Source organism: Hyperolius riggenbachi, chromosome 4, assembly GCF_040937935.1.
Source record: "Hyperolius riggenbachi isolate aHypRig1 chromosome 4, aHypRig1.pri, whole genome shotgun sequence".
Classification (NCBI taxonomy): domain Eukaryota; kingdom Metazoa; phylum Chordata; class Amphibia; order Anura; family Hyperoliidae; genus Hyperolius; species Hyperolius riggenbachi.
In genome coordinates, this window is record NC_090649.1 from 415252872 (window position 1) to 415266375 (window position 13504).

A 13504-nucleotide genomic window follows, 5' to 3' on the forward strand; every position below is an offset into this window, starting at 1 on the left:
TTCGCTTTAAATGTCTCACCATTACTTACTTCCCCTTGCAGGAAGTTCACATGGAAGTAGCTGGTGAAACGTGTAATTGTTCTTCCTTTAGCTGTAATGTGTTACTGGCTACATGATCAACCTTTTTTACACAAGAATGTAAACTAGACAACCTGTCATGGAGCGATACTCCTCCACTTATTATTAGAAGAAGATGTAATTACACATAACTCTCTGAGCTAACAGTGAGCCAACAGGGACTCTTGATTTAAAGTGAACTCCAGTTTCACTAACAAAACACAAAAACAATCTTCACCACACCAAGTCTGTATATACTGTATATCATATAATAAAAAAATGTTTTAGAAGGAAACTATAAATGGGTGTGAATAGGGTTTACAGAAAAATAGAGCATCCCCATTATCCTCACCAGTGTATCTATGGCATCCCAATAGAACCCCTTCCCTAGTGAAAACAGAGTTACCCCTTGATGCAGTCAGGCATACCAAGCATGTAGGTGCTCCTTCACATAACACATAGGAACTGTCAATAGTCTTGTCTACGAGCTTAAAGGGAAGGTTCAGGGAACTCTTGAAAAAAATAAAAATCCCTATCCACTTACCTGGGGCTTCCTCCAGCCCGTGGCAGGCAGGAGGTGCCCTCGCCGCCGCTCCAGAGGCTTCCGGTCGTCTTCGGTGGCCGACCCGACGCTGCCAGGTCGGGCTCTTCTGCGCTCCATGGCCGGGCTCTTCTGCGTTCCACGCGGGCGCGCTGACGTCATCGGACGTCCTCCGGGCTGTACTGCGCAGGCGCAGTAGTTCTGCGCCTGCGCAGTACAGCCCGGAGGACGTCCGATGACGTCAGCGCGCCCGCGTGGGACTCAGAAGAGCCCGGCCATGGAGCGCAGAAGAGCCCGACCTGGCAGCCGGCCAGGTCGGGTCGGCCACCGAAGACGACCGGAAGCCTCTGGAGCGGCGGCGAGGGCACCTCCTGCCTGCCACGGGCTGGAGGAAGCCCCAGGTAAGTGGATAGGGATTTTTATTTTTTTCAAGAGTTCCCTGAACCTTCCCTTTAAAACTGCACAGCTGACTCCTCCCTCTTGCACAATGAAAGAATAGTAAATGTCACTAGTGATTCAATTATCATTACTTTAAGGTTGAATTACAGTTGGTTAGACTCCTTTCTGATTTTTTTCCTATTTGTTTTATCTAAGCAGAAAACACTTGGATTGAAATTACACAATTTAAAGTATATAGTACAGTTACACTTTAAGGCAGTCATCCAAACTAATAAAATTAAAGTGTACAGCCAGTTTTACTTTTGAATTGGTGAGAAGACAATTTAAATTCTGAGATACATTTTTATCTGGTTTATAGCTTTACAACAGCATTGTAGACAGTGCAAAATAAATTAATGCAAACGGCATTCTTCACAAAAATTGTTTGCACAATCTAGCTCTGGGGTCACTAATATTTTATTTAGGAATCTTGCTACATTTCAAATTAGGCAAATGTTCAAAACCTAATTTCACTGTGTATGACCTAATCTTGTAAAGAGATTTATCCAAGAGCAAGATACATTTAATGGGATTAAAATGCACTGGAAAGTAAATTGCAGGTTGGAAGCCTAGTCTTTAGCCAAATACCAGAGGTTTAATTTCTAATATTGATTTTTTTTTCTTTCTTCTCATCACAATTTTTGTGTGTGTTTAAAATGTATTTGTTTCTATAATTAATGATGAAGCTGGTAATATGTTGACCAGCTGCTTAGGGCAGCCAGGGCCAGGTCATGGGTAAGGGTGACACTCGTCTGTGAGCTGGCATAATGTTTAATTTCATTTGTAGATATTATATAATTATGTGATGCAAGGGACCTGCTTTACTATGGCATCTCCAAGTGTGATCATTCAAATCCGGCATGGATTTAGTTTTAATCAATGGCTGAGGTTTACAGCCCTGGAAATTTACAGATTGCTGAAAGATTGAGGTATTGGGGGTTGCAGTGTTCTCCACAAAAAATTTTCCCCGCTGGGTGGCATGAAAAAATAGCCGGGTGGGGCACAATGGGGGAATGCAGGGCTGGTGCAACGCTGCTTACAGCATAGGGGGAGGATGAGGAGGAGAGCTGATGACAACCGGGTGCTCATAAAAGTTAGCCGGAGAGAGCACCCAGCTAAAAGAGCCTAGGGAGAACACTAGGGTTGTGTAGTTACAGTCACATGTACCTGCAGAAAGAACAGTAGATTTCAATAAATCCAGATGAACCTGTGTTTTATTGCATAAACGTGTTCACTGTGGATCTTTGAACACAACTGCAGTCTTGCATCCTCTGATTCACTAATCTTCGAAAATTATCCTCACTGGTTTGTTATAACCCAGTTGAGGCCACCAAACTGCAGATCAAGCTATTTTTTTTCACAAACAATTCTAACGTGCAGTTGTCTCTGGACTGGCCACTGGTACATCAGGCTGAATGTATTGAGAGCAAAAGAACCACCAAAATGTGTGATTGGGGCGCCAAGACTATTAATAAGACTAGGGAAAGGATAAGTTACATTTTTTAAACACTGTCACATTTCATTAAGTTCACTTCAAACATACACTCAGGTGTATAGAGGTTCCTATTTTTATTTTATTAATTTATTTATTTTGTACACGAGAGTGGTTTGTGTAAAGCTAATCTAGTGAAAATGCACTGCTCTTCACTGCACAACTCCTTTCATAAATCACCTTCTATCTGAGTTAATATCTGATCATATGGAGCCTGACTTTTCATGTAATTGTCATATTTATGGCTACCGCATCGTGGGTTTTTTTCTGAGCCATTTACCCAAACCTGGCATACATCTTAGCAAGGTGTTTGCCTGTGTTACAACTTTCTAGTAGACATTCTACATCAATCATTCTACAAAGCATGTGCGCAGCAGTAGCAATTTTATAAGCAAACATCTTATAGAGCTACAAAAATAACTAAAAATTCCTTACCCACAAGGTATTATTATGTAATATTTATATAGCACCAACATCGTATTAAAGCAAATGTGAAGCTACGCTGAAAAAAGTTAGATACTCACCTATGTAGAGGAAGGCTCTGAAGCCCATAGCCCCTACCCAGTCCTCCCTCCGTGTCCTTGTTCCCCCACAGTCCTCCGTTCAAATTTGCCGCTTTTGGGAGTCCTTGGAAGGCTTTGTAAGGTATCATGTACCTTACTTGTGTAAGTAAATACTTATGAGAAGTTCCAAAGGCGTATTCGACTAGTTGGTCCTTTAGCTTTCACACGAGGACAATGGTGGACTGAGGGCACAGAGAGAGGTCCGAGAAGGTTCTATGGGATCTGGAGACTTCCCTCTACATAGTTGAGTATCTAATTTTTTTTCGTTCAGTGTGGCTTCAGTTTTAACATAATATGCACAAGTATACTGATAAAGTTTTCCAATGTTTACAGTACTTGGGGCATTTGAATGTGTTTCTTTATACCTATCTTATAAATATGTTCCTTGGTGATAACAATACAACTGTCATGCTATGGACTTTAAAACAATTATAAACATTTTATTACATTTTGATTTTAAGCCTCTTTTCCTGTGTTTACTGTTGTTTACGGGTTTTTTTGAAAATGGCAGAATGTATGTTTATAGTTATGGTAATTTGTGAAATGATTAATAATTTGTTCCTGTTGTGCTGTTTTTCAGGCAAAGATGAGCCCAGCAGCTATACATGTACAACATGTAAACAGCCATTCTCCAGTGCATGGTTTCTCCTGCAACATGCACAGAACACTCACGGCTTCAGAATCTACCTGGAAAGTGAACACGGCAGTCCACTTACACCCCGGGTAGGCATTCCATCAGGACTGGGTGCAGAATGTCCCTCACAGCCACCACTTCATGGAATTCATATTGCTGACAATAATCCCTTTAACTTATTGAGAATACCTGGATCAGTATCGAGAGAAGCTTCTGGTCTTAATGAGGGTCGATTCCCACCAACTCCCCCATTATTTAGCCCACCACCAAGACATCACTTGGATCCACATCGTATAGAACGCCTGGGTGCAGAAGAAATGGCTCTCGCTACACATCACCCGAGTGCCTTTGACCGGGTGCTGCGACTAAACCCCCTGGCTATGGAGCCACCAGCTATGGATTTTTCACGGAGGCTTAGAGAGTTAGCTGGAAACACTTCTGGTTCCAGTCCTCCTTTGTCTCCCAATCGACCCAGTCCTATGCAAAGGTTACTGCAGCCATTCCAATCAAGCAGCAAACCACCATTTTTGGCAACTCCACCCCTTCCTCCTCTTCAGTCTGTACCTCCTCCTTCTCAACCTCCTATGAAATCAAAGTCCTGTGAATTTTGTGGGAAAACATTTAAATTTCAAAGCAATCTTGTAGTACACCGTAGAAGCCACACTGGAGAAAAACCCTACAAGTGCAACCTTTGTGACCATGCTTGCACACAAGCCAGCAAACTGAAACGCCATATGAAAACACACATGCATAAATCCTCCCCAATGACAGTTAAATCAGATGATGGCTTGTCTACAGCCAGTTCTCCAGAGCCTGGAACCAGTGATTTAGTTGGCAGTGCAAGTAGTGCCCTCAAGTCTGTAGTAGCTAAGTTTAAAAGTGAAAATGACCCCAGTCTGATCCCAGAGAACGGTGATGAGGAGGAAGAGGAGGAAGAAGAAGAAGAAGAGGAGGAGGAAGAGGAGGAGGAGGAAGAGGATTTGACAGAAACGGACAGCAGGCCAGATTATAGTTTTGGTCTGAATCTTGAAGCTGCTCGTCACCATGAAAACAACTCTAGATCTGGTGAGGAAAGCCGATCCATGCCTGATGTGATGCAAAGTGTGGGTCTTGGTGCAATGCATCATTTTAGTGATGCCTTTCATCAGGCACTGATTGAGAAACATAAAAGAGGGCATTTATCTGAACCAGAAGCGCAAAGAGACACTTGTGATGAAGACTCAGTAGCAGGAGAATCAGATCGTATAGACAGTGGTACTGTAAATGGGAGGGGGTGTTCGCCTGGTGAATCTGCATCAGTAGGCTTGTCTAAAAAATTACTTCTTGGTAGCCCAAGTTCCTTGAGCCCTTTTTCTAAACGCATCAAACTTGAGAAGGAATTTGATCTCCCTGCTGCAGCTATGCCTAATGCAGAAAATGTTTACTCTCAGTGGCTTGCTGGCTATGCCGCATCTAGGCAGCTAAAAGATCCATTCCTCAGCTTTGGAGACTCTAGACAATCGCCTTTTGCCTCTTCCTCAGAGCACTCATCTGAAAATGGTAGTTTACGTTTCTCCACGCCTCCAGGAGAGATGGATGGGGGAATATCAGGCCGTAGTGGCACAGGAAGTGGAGGAAGCACTCCCCATATTAGTGGCCCAGGGCCTGGAAGGCCCAGTTCAAAAGAGGGCAAGCGCAGTGATACTTGTGAGTACTGTGGAAAAATCTTCAAGAACTGTAGTAATCTTACTGTTCACAGGAGAAGCCACACTGGTGAACGACCTTATAAGTGTGAGCTTTGCAACTACGCCTGCGCACAGAGTAGCAAACTTACCCGGCATATGAAAACACATGGTCAGGTGGGAAAGGACGTTTACAAATGTGAAATTTGTCAGATGCCTTTTAGCGTGTACAGTACCCTGGAGAAACACATGAAAAAATGGCACAGTGATCGAGTCTTGAATAATGATATAAAAACTGAATAGAGGTATATTGATAAACCCCATGTAGATTTTTTTTTCTAGACCCTTGTAAAATAATAAAATAAAACCCAAGGATACAAGAGAGTGCTTATCACTAGCACACCTTTTTTTAAAAAACAATTTTCTTTCTTTTATATTTTGTTCTCACCGTTTGAATGCATGTTCTTTATTGGGGCAATACTATTGCATTTTACGCAAACTTTGAGCCTTTCTCTTGTGCAATAATTTACATGTTGTGTATGTTGATTTTTATTTTTTATTATTATTTTGTTTTTTTATGATAGAAGCATGTATGGTGTGTTTTTATAGCTGCGTTCATTTGTCCCTGAATTAGTTGCAAAGCAAACATTGCTGTTTCCAGTTCCGTTCTGACAAGTGACCATGCTGCGTAAATTTTTCAATACATATCATGTACAGCTTTGCTTTTTAATGTGCAGAGGGAGCATCTCTTTTGACCAACCTCCAGGGACAGGAATTATAGTACTGCAAATGTTGGTGGAACCTCGTTTCTTCTTGTCAGGGGTTGCCTGTAGAGTTTATAGAAACAAAGAAAAAATTGTAGAAGATTATTGAATGAAAAAAAAACAACCTTGGAAATATGAATTTGTTCTATCACTTGGTTAAAACAAAAACATATCTGAGTGCCTTTGGTCTAGTCAAAAACCATGTTAATGAATCTTCCTATGTTGAAATGCCAGTGTAGCTTAATTCAACATGGATATATGTAGGTCTCCATTGATCTAGTGTATAATTATATTATATTGTATTTCTTATAACTGAGGCTACCTAAAATATGACCCTTTATGTCCTAGTTAATCATCATTTTCCATAATATTTATTTAATGATATGTAAGCTATTTGCTGTTGGCTTTGAAGGAATTTGAGAATCCCATTTCCATTTTTCCTAATGTTTCGGTGATTAAACGTTGAATTAAAGCTGAAACAGAATATACAGGCAAGGAGTTTCCTATTCTTGCAATGTAGTGACTCTTTGTGAGTACCTTGAGGAAAAAAAAGCATAGTAAATTATTATTAATATATGTGGTTGTCAGGTTGACAATCATTAATCGTGTTCTCAAATTCTGCACTGTATGGAAAGTTAGCTAATAATTATATGCTATGACGTGGCACAATAGAGATATGGACACAAAGTGGTACCGTTTTTTTATTTGAGAAGAAACAGGCATATAAGCTAGATATAATGATGATTAACTATGAACTCTCGAGGCTTGCCTCAAAAATACCCCTTTTAGGTAAAAAGAAAACTATAAAAAGAAAAACACAGTTTAAAATAAGATTTCTATCTGACACTTACTTCTTCAGTCCTGGAAAAGTTTTTGTTTTTTTGTTGTTTTTGCTTTGCACTGTATTATTAAGGATACACAAACACATTCTTTCAGTATAAAGCTACTATCTGCCCCGTTTGGTGTTCACATAGCACTTCACTCTTCCAGAAACGCGTGTACCTTTTCTTTAATCAGAGGTACTGTGGTTGAGTATAAAGAAAAAAACTCAGATACATTTTAATGCACTGTACGAATTTCCCTGTTTACAGGCTTACATATAAGGGAAATGTTGCAAATATAAATAAATATATTAAAAATATATAGAAAAAGATGTATGTGTGTGCATACATGTACATACGGTCATATTCAACGACACAAACAGGTATATATACATGCATGCATGTATGTATGTATATATATAAAATCTGCCATTTATTTACTTGACTTACAGAAACCATGTAGACAATGCTGTGAATGGAAACAGACCACAAGTACTTAAAATAATGATTGCTTTGGCTTTTACATTACAGGGGTATTTTGGTGTACAAAAGCAGTTTAATTAATTGAAATGTGGATTTCTTTTCTTTTTTTTCAAGAAAGTATCACATTTGTTTAGCGGGTGTATTTTAGGGCTTCATTGTCTTGTAGAAGACTTTATTATTCATTGCAGATAAAATGGTAGAGGAATATTCTATGCCTTGGATATATCCCAAACCTATCAGGCTGTATAAAACTGTGCATTTTGGGGGGAAAGTTCCATATTATATATGACTGAAATATAGGGAAAATGCACACTCATGTTGATTTCTATGCTAAAACACATCTATTGTCTCTCTTTTTTTCCTGTATTTTTAGAATGGTATTTGAATTTAAATGTTTGGCTAGTGTAGAAAGCTATAGTATTTATATCGAAGCTTGTATTTTTAACAGTTGCTTGTTCTTTTGGAAAGGTATAAAGGTACCTTTTCATGGTAGTGGAATAAAAACACAGGCTGCCACAGTATATATATATTTTTTGGTTTTGGCAGGATAATATAGTTCAAATTATTTGTATGTTTCAACACAAGAAAATAAAAAAATCAAATGAGACATTGTACAGTACAGAAGCCATATGATGGCTACCTGGGAATACCAATTAGATTGTCATGCAGAAGAGCCGTCTTACAGAGGGCTGTACATATCTTTATTTTGTTTTTATTCTTGCTGCCATACTGTATGCAGTACCTCAAGCTGATGGCGTTGGTTTGTTCTGTAGTCTGCTTTCTGTCCCTCTTTTCTCACCATACATTCCAGCATCAAATCTTCATGTGCAGTAGGTTAACTAAGCCTTTTAAATTTAATTTCATTGCCAAAACACAAAAAATGGTGCTTTATATTTAGATTGGAAAACTATCATATGCAAAGCATATTAAGGTGGAAGATCACTTAAAGTCAATACTTTTTCTTTTTGTAAATGGCAATGCAGAATATTTTGTTATTGGCCTTTTCTATTCCTGTAATTAAAGCTGTTTGTCGTAACTTGAAATTTTAACTTTTACTATGGGAGTACACTATTTATTATTGCTTATGTGCTTTAGTTTAAAACTATGGCACATATATTGGGCACATATATTGGTCTTTTTAAAATTTTCTTATTTTTTTATTTTATTTTAATGACCAAAGGTCATGCAAACCTGGCTTTTATTGTATTTGTTTCTGGTCTGTTAATTTCTATTGGATAAACCACTGTCTGTGTTTTTTTGGCAGTTGTCTGCATTATCCTGTTCATATACCCATTTTGTCCCTTTTATTGAAAAATAAAAAAGTAATAAATTACACAGCATAAGCCTCTTGTGACCTTATTTGTAAAGTTTAAAACATTGATATGGTTAAAATTTTCAAAAATTTTCTAAAGGGCACATTTTATTATAAAGTATACATTTTGAATCTATTCAATCTTCCTTATGTGCATTTTGAAATATCTTACTTATATAAAGCACTGAACAATTGCTAAACCTACGACTACAATTTTGCCTTTCTAACATCTATATAGAAAGTCTTTTATACACCCCAAAACAAGACTTTTAGAATTATTTGATTGGCTCTTTTGTACCTTAAGATGCATGTATAAAGAAACACACATCATATGGTTCCATCAAGATGAGAACTCTTGCAAGATCCACAAAGTTTTTTTGAGGCATTAAAAAAAATCTTCTTAAAGAAACAGAAGTGGGGCTTAAAAAAAACCATAATGGAAATAAAGCAAAATACAATACAAGTACAAAGTTAAAACCACCACAACATCAGTCCACATTTCACCAGCTTCACTTTTGTTTTTGTTCATATCTGTACAAACTATTTATTAAAGTCTTGTGTACACATTACATCCAATGTTCAGATTAAGTCAGTTTCTGTTTCAACCTCAAGCCCCATATTTGTTTTCCATTTTACAAACCGTGCATGCATTACCATTCATATGGCTTCTAGTCATATACTGTATATAATTTTTTTACGCTTTTTTAATTCTCAGAAAAAAAGCTCCCAATAAAAAAACAAAAAACAAAACTAATGTATTCTCCTGTATGCATAATGGTTTGTAACCTTTTTATTCCCCATGTCTTTATGGTAGTACATTTTTTTACTTACTAAGAGTGATTTGTATCCCTTTTTTCTAGGGGGAAAATACAGCATCTTTAAATCTAAGGACAGAGCACTCAAATTTATATGGCAAGAAGTCTGAAAAGATATGCAAAAGTGTTAACAAATATGCATACCAATTTGGGCAGAAATAAATAACACCTAGCTTTGGAGGCAAAGAAGAAGAAAGAGAAGACGAACATGATGATATGAACAGGCCCACCTATTGTAAATGAAAAAAAAAATTCTTCATCTAGATCTCTGTATTAAACATTTAGTTGAGTTACTGTGGCCAATACACTGGACAGGGATCCTCTCAGAGCACATTGGTTTTCTGTATCAACATGACATAAACTCTTTTGCTCTATACCTATCTACAAATCAATTTCTGAGAATGCTCTTTGCCATTGACTTAGACATAGAGAGGTCAAACACAAGAAGGCAGTACTATAGTAGAGAATTTTAAAAGATACTTAAAAACTCTTCTGAAGACACACAAATATAAAACTTGATCTCCCAAGGCACTTTATTTACTGATTTGTAAAAGTTCAAAAAAATCAACCAGATGCCCAATTTGTAGGAAAATGTATGCATTCAGAAATATAAAATTACTGTACCACCTTGCGCTGGACTTGTATGGAAAAAAGCCCCCTGAAAAAAAAATCACTGGGTTATTTTTGCAGCTCTTTTGTCTATTTTTGACTTCTTGATACCCTTATTTAAGAGATAACATACAGTGCTGCCTCAATAACCGGGGCTTTAAAAATTGGTCAACAAGAACATAACTTATAAATGACATGTTGTACTCTAAGCTCTAAAGGAAAAATAGTAATACAAAGTGTGACATTTTCTAACTGTGTGATAAATTAATGGTGTTATAAAAACCATGAACCATTGAGGCCTTTTCAAGTTTGTTAGAATTCTGCACCAGATTTATATGGCATCCATAATTTGTTCTTAAGCTGCTGTAAAATTCCATGCAAGCATGACCTAGTGTCCAGAGAAACTTTTATAAATATATTTCTATGTTGAAAAATGTCAAGCTGAAAAAAAACATGATGTGGTTAACATTAACTGTTAGATTTTCAAGGCATACTTGTAAAAATATTATAAAATCTAAACAGTGGTCACAGCAGAATCTTCTGATGGCTGTTAACAAAATAATTTTGTTAAAAATTACTTCGTGTAATGCTGAAAAAAAACACTGGCAAGTTGATAATTTTTTTCCTTGTTGAACTCCATATACAATTCCATTTTTATGTTCCTCTGAGTCGCAATAAATACAGAATAAAGAAGAACTAGTTTCAGTGCCTGAAGTTCTAAAAATATTGCTTGCATTATGGGGTTAACAGGGAGGGAGGGGGCCCTTTTAATACAGTTTGTACATATTAAGATATTGTAAGTTAAAAAAAAAATCTGCCAGTTCCTATGTTATCTGTTGCCCATTTTGGGTGAATTTAATGTGATGTAAACCGTTGTTATATACTAAAAGTATATTCCAAAAATCATTGTTAATATGCGTTATACATTTGCCTTTCAATGGGCCAAAATTAAAAAAAAAAAAGGAAAAACTAAATTGACACAATAAACTGTAAAGATTTAGGTCTTGTTTTCTTCTCTCATTTGTAATTTTTTTAATGTTCAATAAAAGGAGGAAAAAAAAATTCAATGATTTCAAACTATGTTGAATGAAGTGCATTGCTCGTGATGAACGTACAAAACAAGATGAATCCAAAGGATGCAAGACCAAAGATAAGAATAACAGCACTTCCAAGTTGGAGAGAACATTGCCACTTAGGGAATTGGAAGCAATCAATACACTAATCTACACTGGCACATGACATATTTCTGCGCCCTTGCATGTGTTTAGCATTTTCCTAGCATCAATGGATTCTGGTGTCTGGAAAGGGTCTTTAGTTGTTGAGAGGGTTAATGGCCTGGCATGCAATATTTCCTGAAAAAGGGGAATCCTGTTTCAAATACATACGTCTGCTGAACCTCAAAGAGTAACCTGTGACCTCATCTCCAACTTTTTTTTTATGTGTATGAGCCAATTTAAACATATGCTGGTTTAACCCCAATGGGGCTGGGGCAAAAGAAAGTCATTTTTAGAAGGAATTTAGCTATTAACCGTGAAAAATGTTAAGGTGTTTACAGTAAACCAGCCCCTCGGGAACAAATATTGATGAAACTTTTGAGAAAAACATGCAAACTCATACTGAAAGTCTCCACTGTAAAAACAAGTGGGCAATAATGAATCACCATTGAGCTACAGTGAATGAATTGCTTTGCAGTAATTCTCCAGATGGACGCCCGTGACCTGTACATAAGTACTGTATATATCCCCATTTAGTTTTGACTGAAATTATCCTACACTGATCTGTTACATGCATGCAGCCACGGAACATCTGGAGCAATAGTTTTTCTACTTTTTTCTTTGAACTCGACCATTGGAATTTCATAATTTACCTAGGTTTGAAGGCTCAAGGGGACTTCTCGAAAATTCTTAGCATATTTGCAAAAGGACCATCAATTACTAAAACTTTTCATTTCAAATTCACATAACTTTAAACACATTAGCTGATCACACCTGGCAGCCCCGTGTCTTAAGAGGTCTTTGTATAACCACAAAGGTCTTATTCTCCCAGTTTCCAAATTCAAACAATAATATGCATGTTATTATAAATTTGATCATTCATGATCTTAAAATCTCCCAAGTCTGAAGGACGTTAGGAAACAACTTGGTGACACAACTTTTGCTTAAGCTGAAAGCAAGATATTGTTAATAAACAGGCAGCTACTCCTCCTCCTCATTGCAGAAAAAGTTGCAGTGAAAGCTGAAACCTTCTTCAAGCAAAGAAATATCAGTTGAATTACTTTTTTGGGATGTTGGTTTATTTCTGGTGCAAAAGGAACATGCCTGTATTATTAAAAAAAAAAAATTAAGAATAAGTAATACAAACATATTTTTTTAATTGATCAGTTTTTCATCGTAAGATATTTTACCACCCTTAAAGAAAGCCTGAGATGGGGAATAAAAAAATTATACATACCTAGGGCTTCCTCCAGCCTTATTACTCCCTTGCTGTCCTCCGCCTCCCAGTTCATCTGCAATTGGCCCCAGAAAGTCCTTCAGTTTCAGGGACAACTGTGCATGCGCAGTCGCGCACAAGCTCCCTCTGCGCTCTCATTAAAGAGCACATTCTGCGCAGTACTACTCATGGCAGAGAAGCGCCTGTGGCTGAACTCTGCCTGCGCCTACTGGCCCCAACTGGACAACTTACCGGGGCCAGATACGGACAAATGAACAGGCGGAGGAGGATGGTGGGGGAGCAATAAGCCTGGAGAGGACTGGAAGAAGCCCTAGGTATGTATATTTTTTTAATTCCCCATCTCAGGTACACCTTAATTAAAAGTACAGCAAATTGTAGAAAGGCTGTTTTATTTTTAGGTGTGTATGTATACAAATGCACACACAAATATAAAAAAACAAAAATGCATGCACACACACATTTGGTCTTCAGCATGGTACACATAACCAATTTTGATTGGCCAATTTTACCACTTCCTTGTAGTATAAAAGCTTAGCTACACAATCCGTTCATAGTATTCAAACTCTGTAGGCCTTCACACTACATGAAGATGGTAAAATTGGCCAATCAAAATTGGATGAGTGTATGCACCCTTCGTAAACCACATCTTTAATGTTTGCTACAGATTACACTTCTATATAGAGGTAATTGGGAGCATACCTACACAAAACTGTGACATCATCTCTATGTCTGCAATCAGCTTTGTGAAGGTTGCAGACATGGAGATGATGATGTCACTGTTCTGATATGATGTCATTCTGTTATCTACCACTATTGCTTATGCCCATGTTCCGGAGTATAGAGTCTTCCAGTGATTCAGTCTC

At 37.6% G+C, this 13504-nt stretch overlaps 1 protein-coding gene across 5 annotated transcripts in view; it reads left to right on the forward strand.

Annotated features, from left to right (window-relative positions):
• Window positions 1–9874, forward strand: part of BCL11A (BCL11 transcription factor A) — a 229438-nt gene extending 219564 nt beyond the window's left edge. For 3 of the 5 annotated variants that reach the window (XM_068232413.1, XM_068232411.1, XM_068232414.1), the window contains one exon: window positions 3672–8749. In XM_068232413.1, the coding sequence (XP_068088514.1) occupies window positions 3672–5689 (2018 nt within the window). In that variant the 3' untranslated portion in view covers window positions 5690–8749. Of the gene's footprint in view, window positions 1–3671; window positions 8750–9626 lie in introns of those variants that run through there. The other 2 variants (XM_068232415.1, XM_068232412.1) reach the window with 2 other exon arrangements.
• Window positions 9875–13504: the final 3630 nt, after the last annotated feature.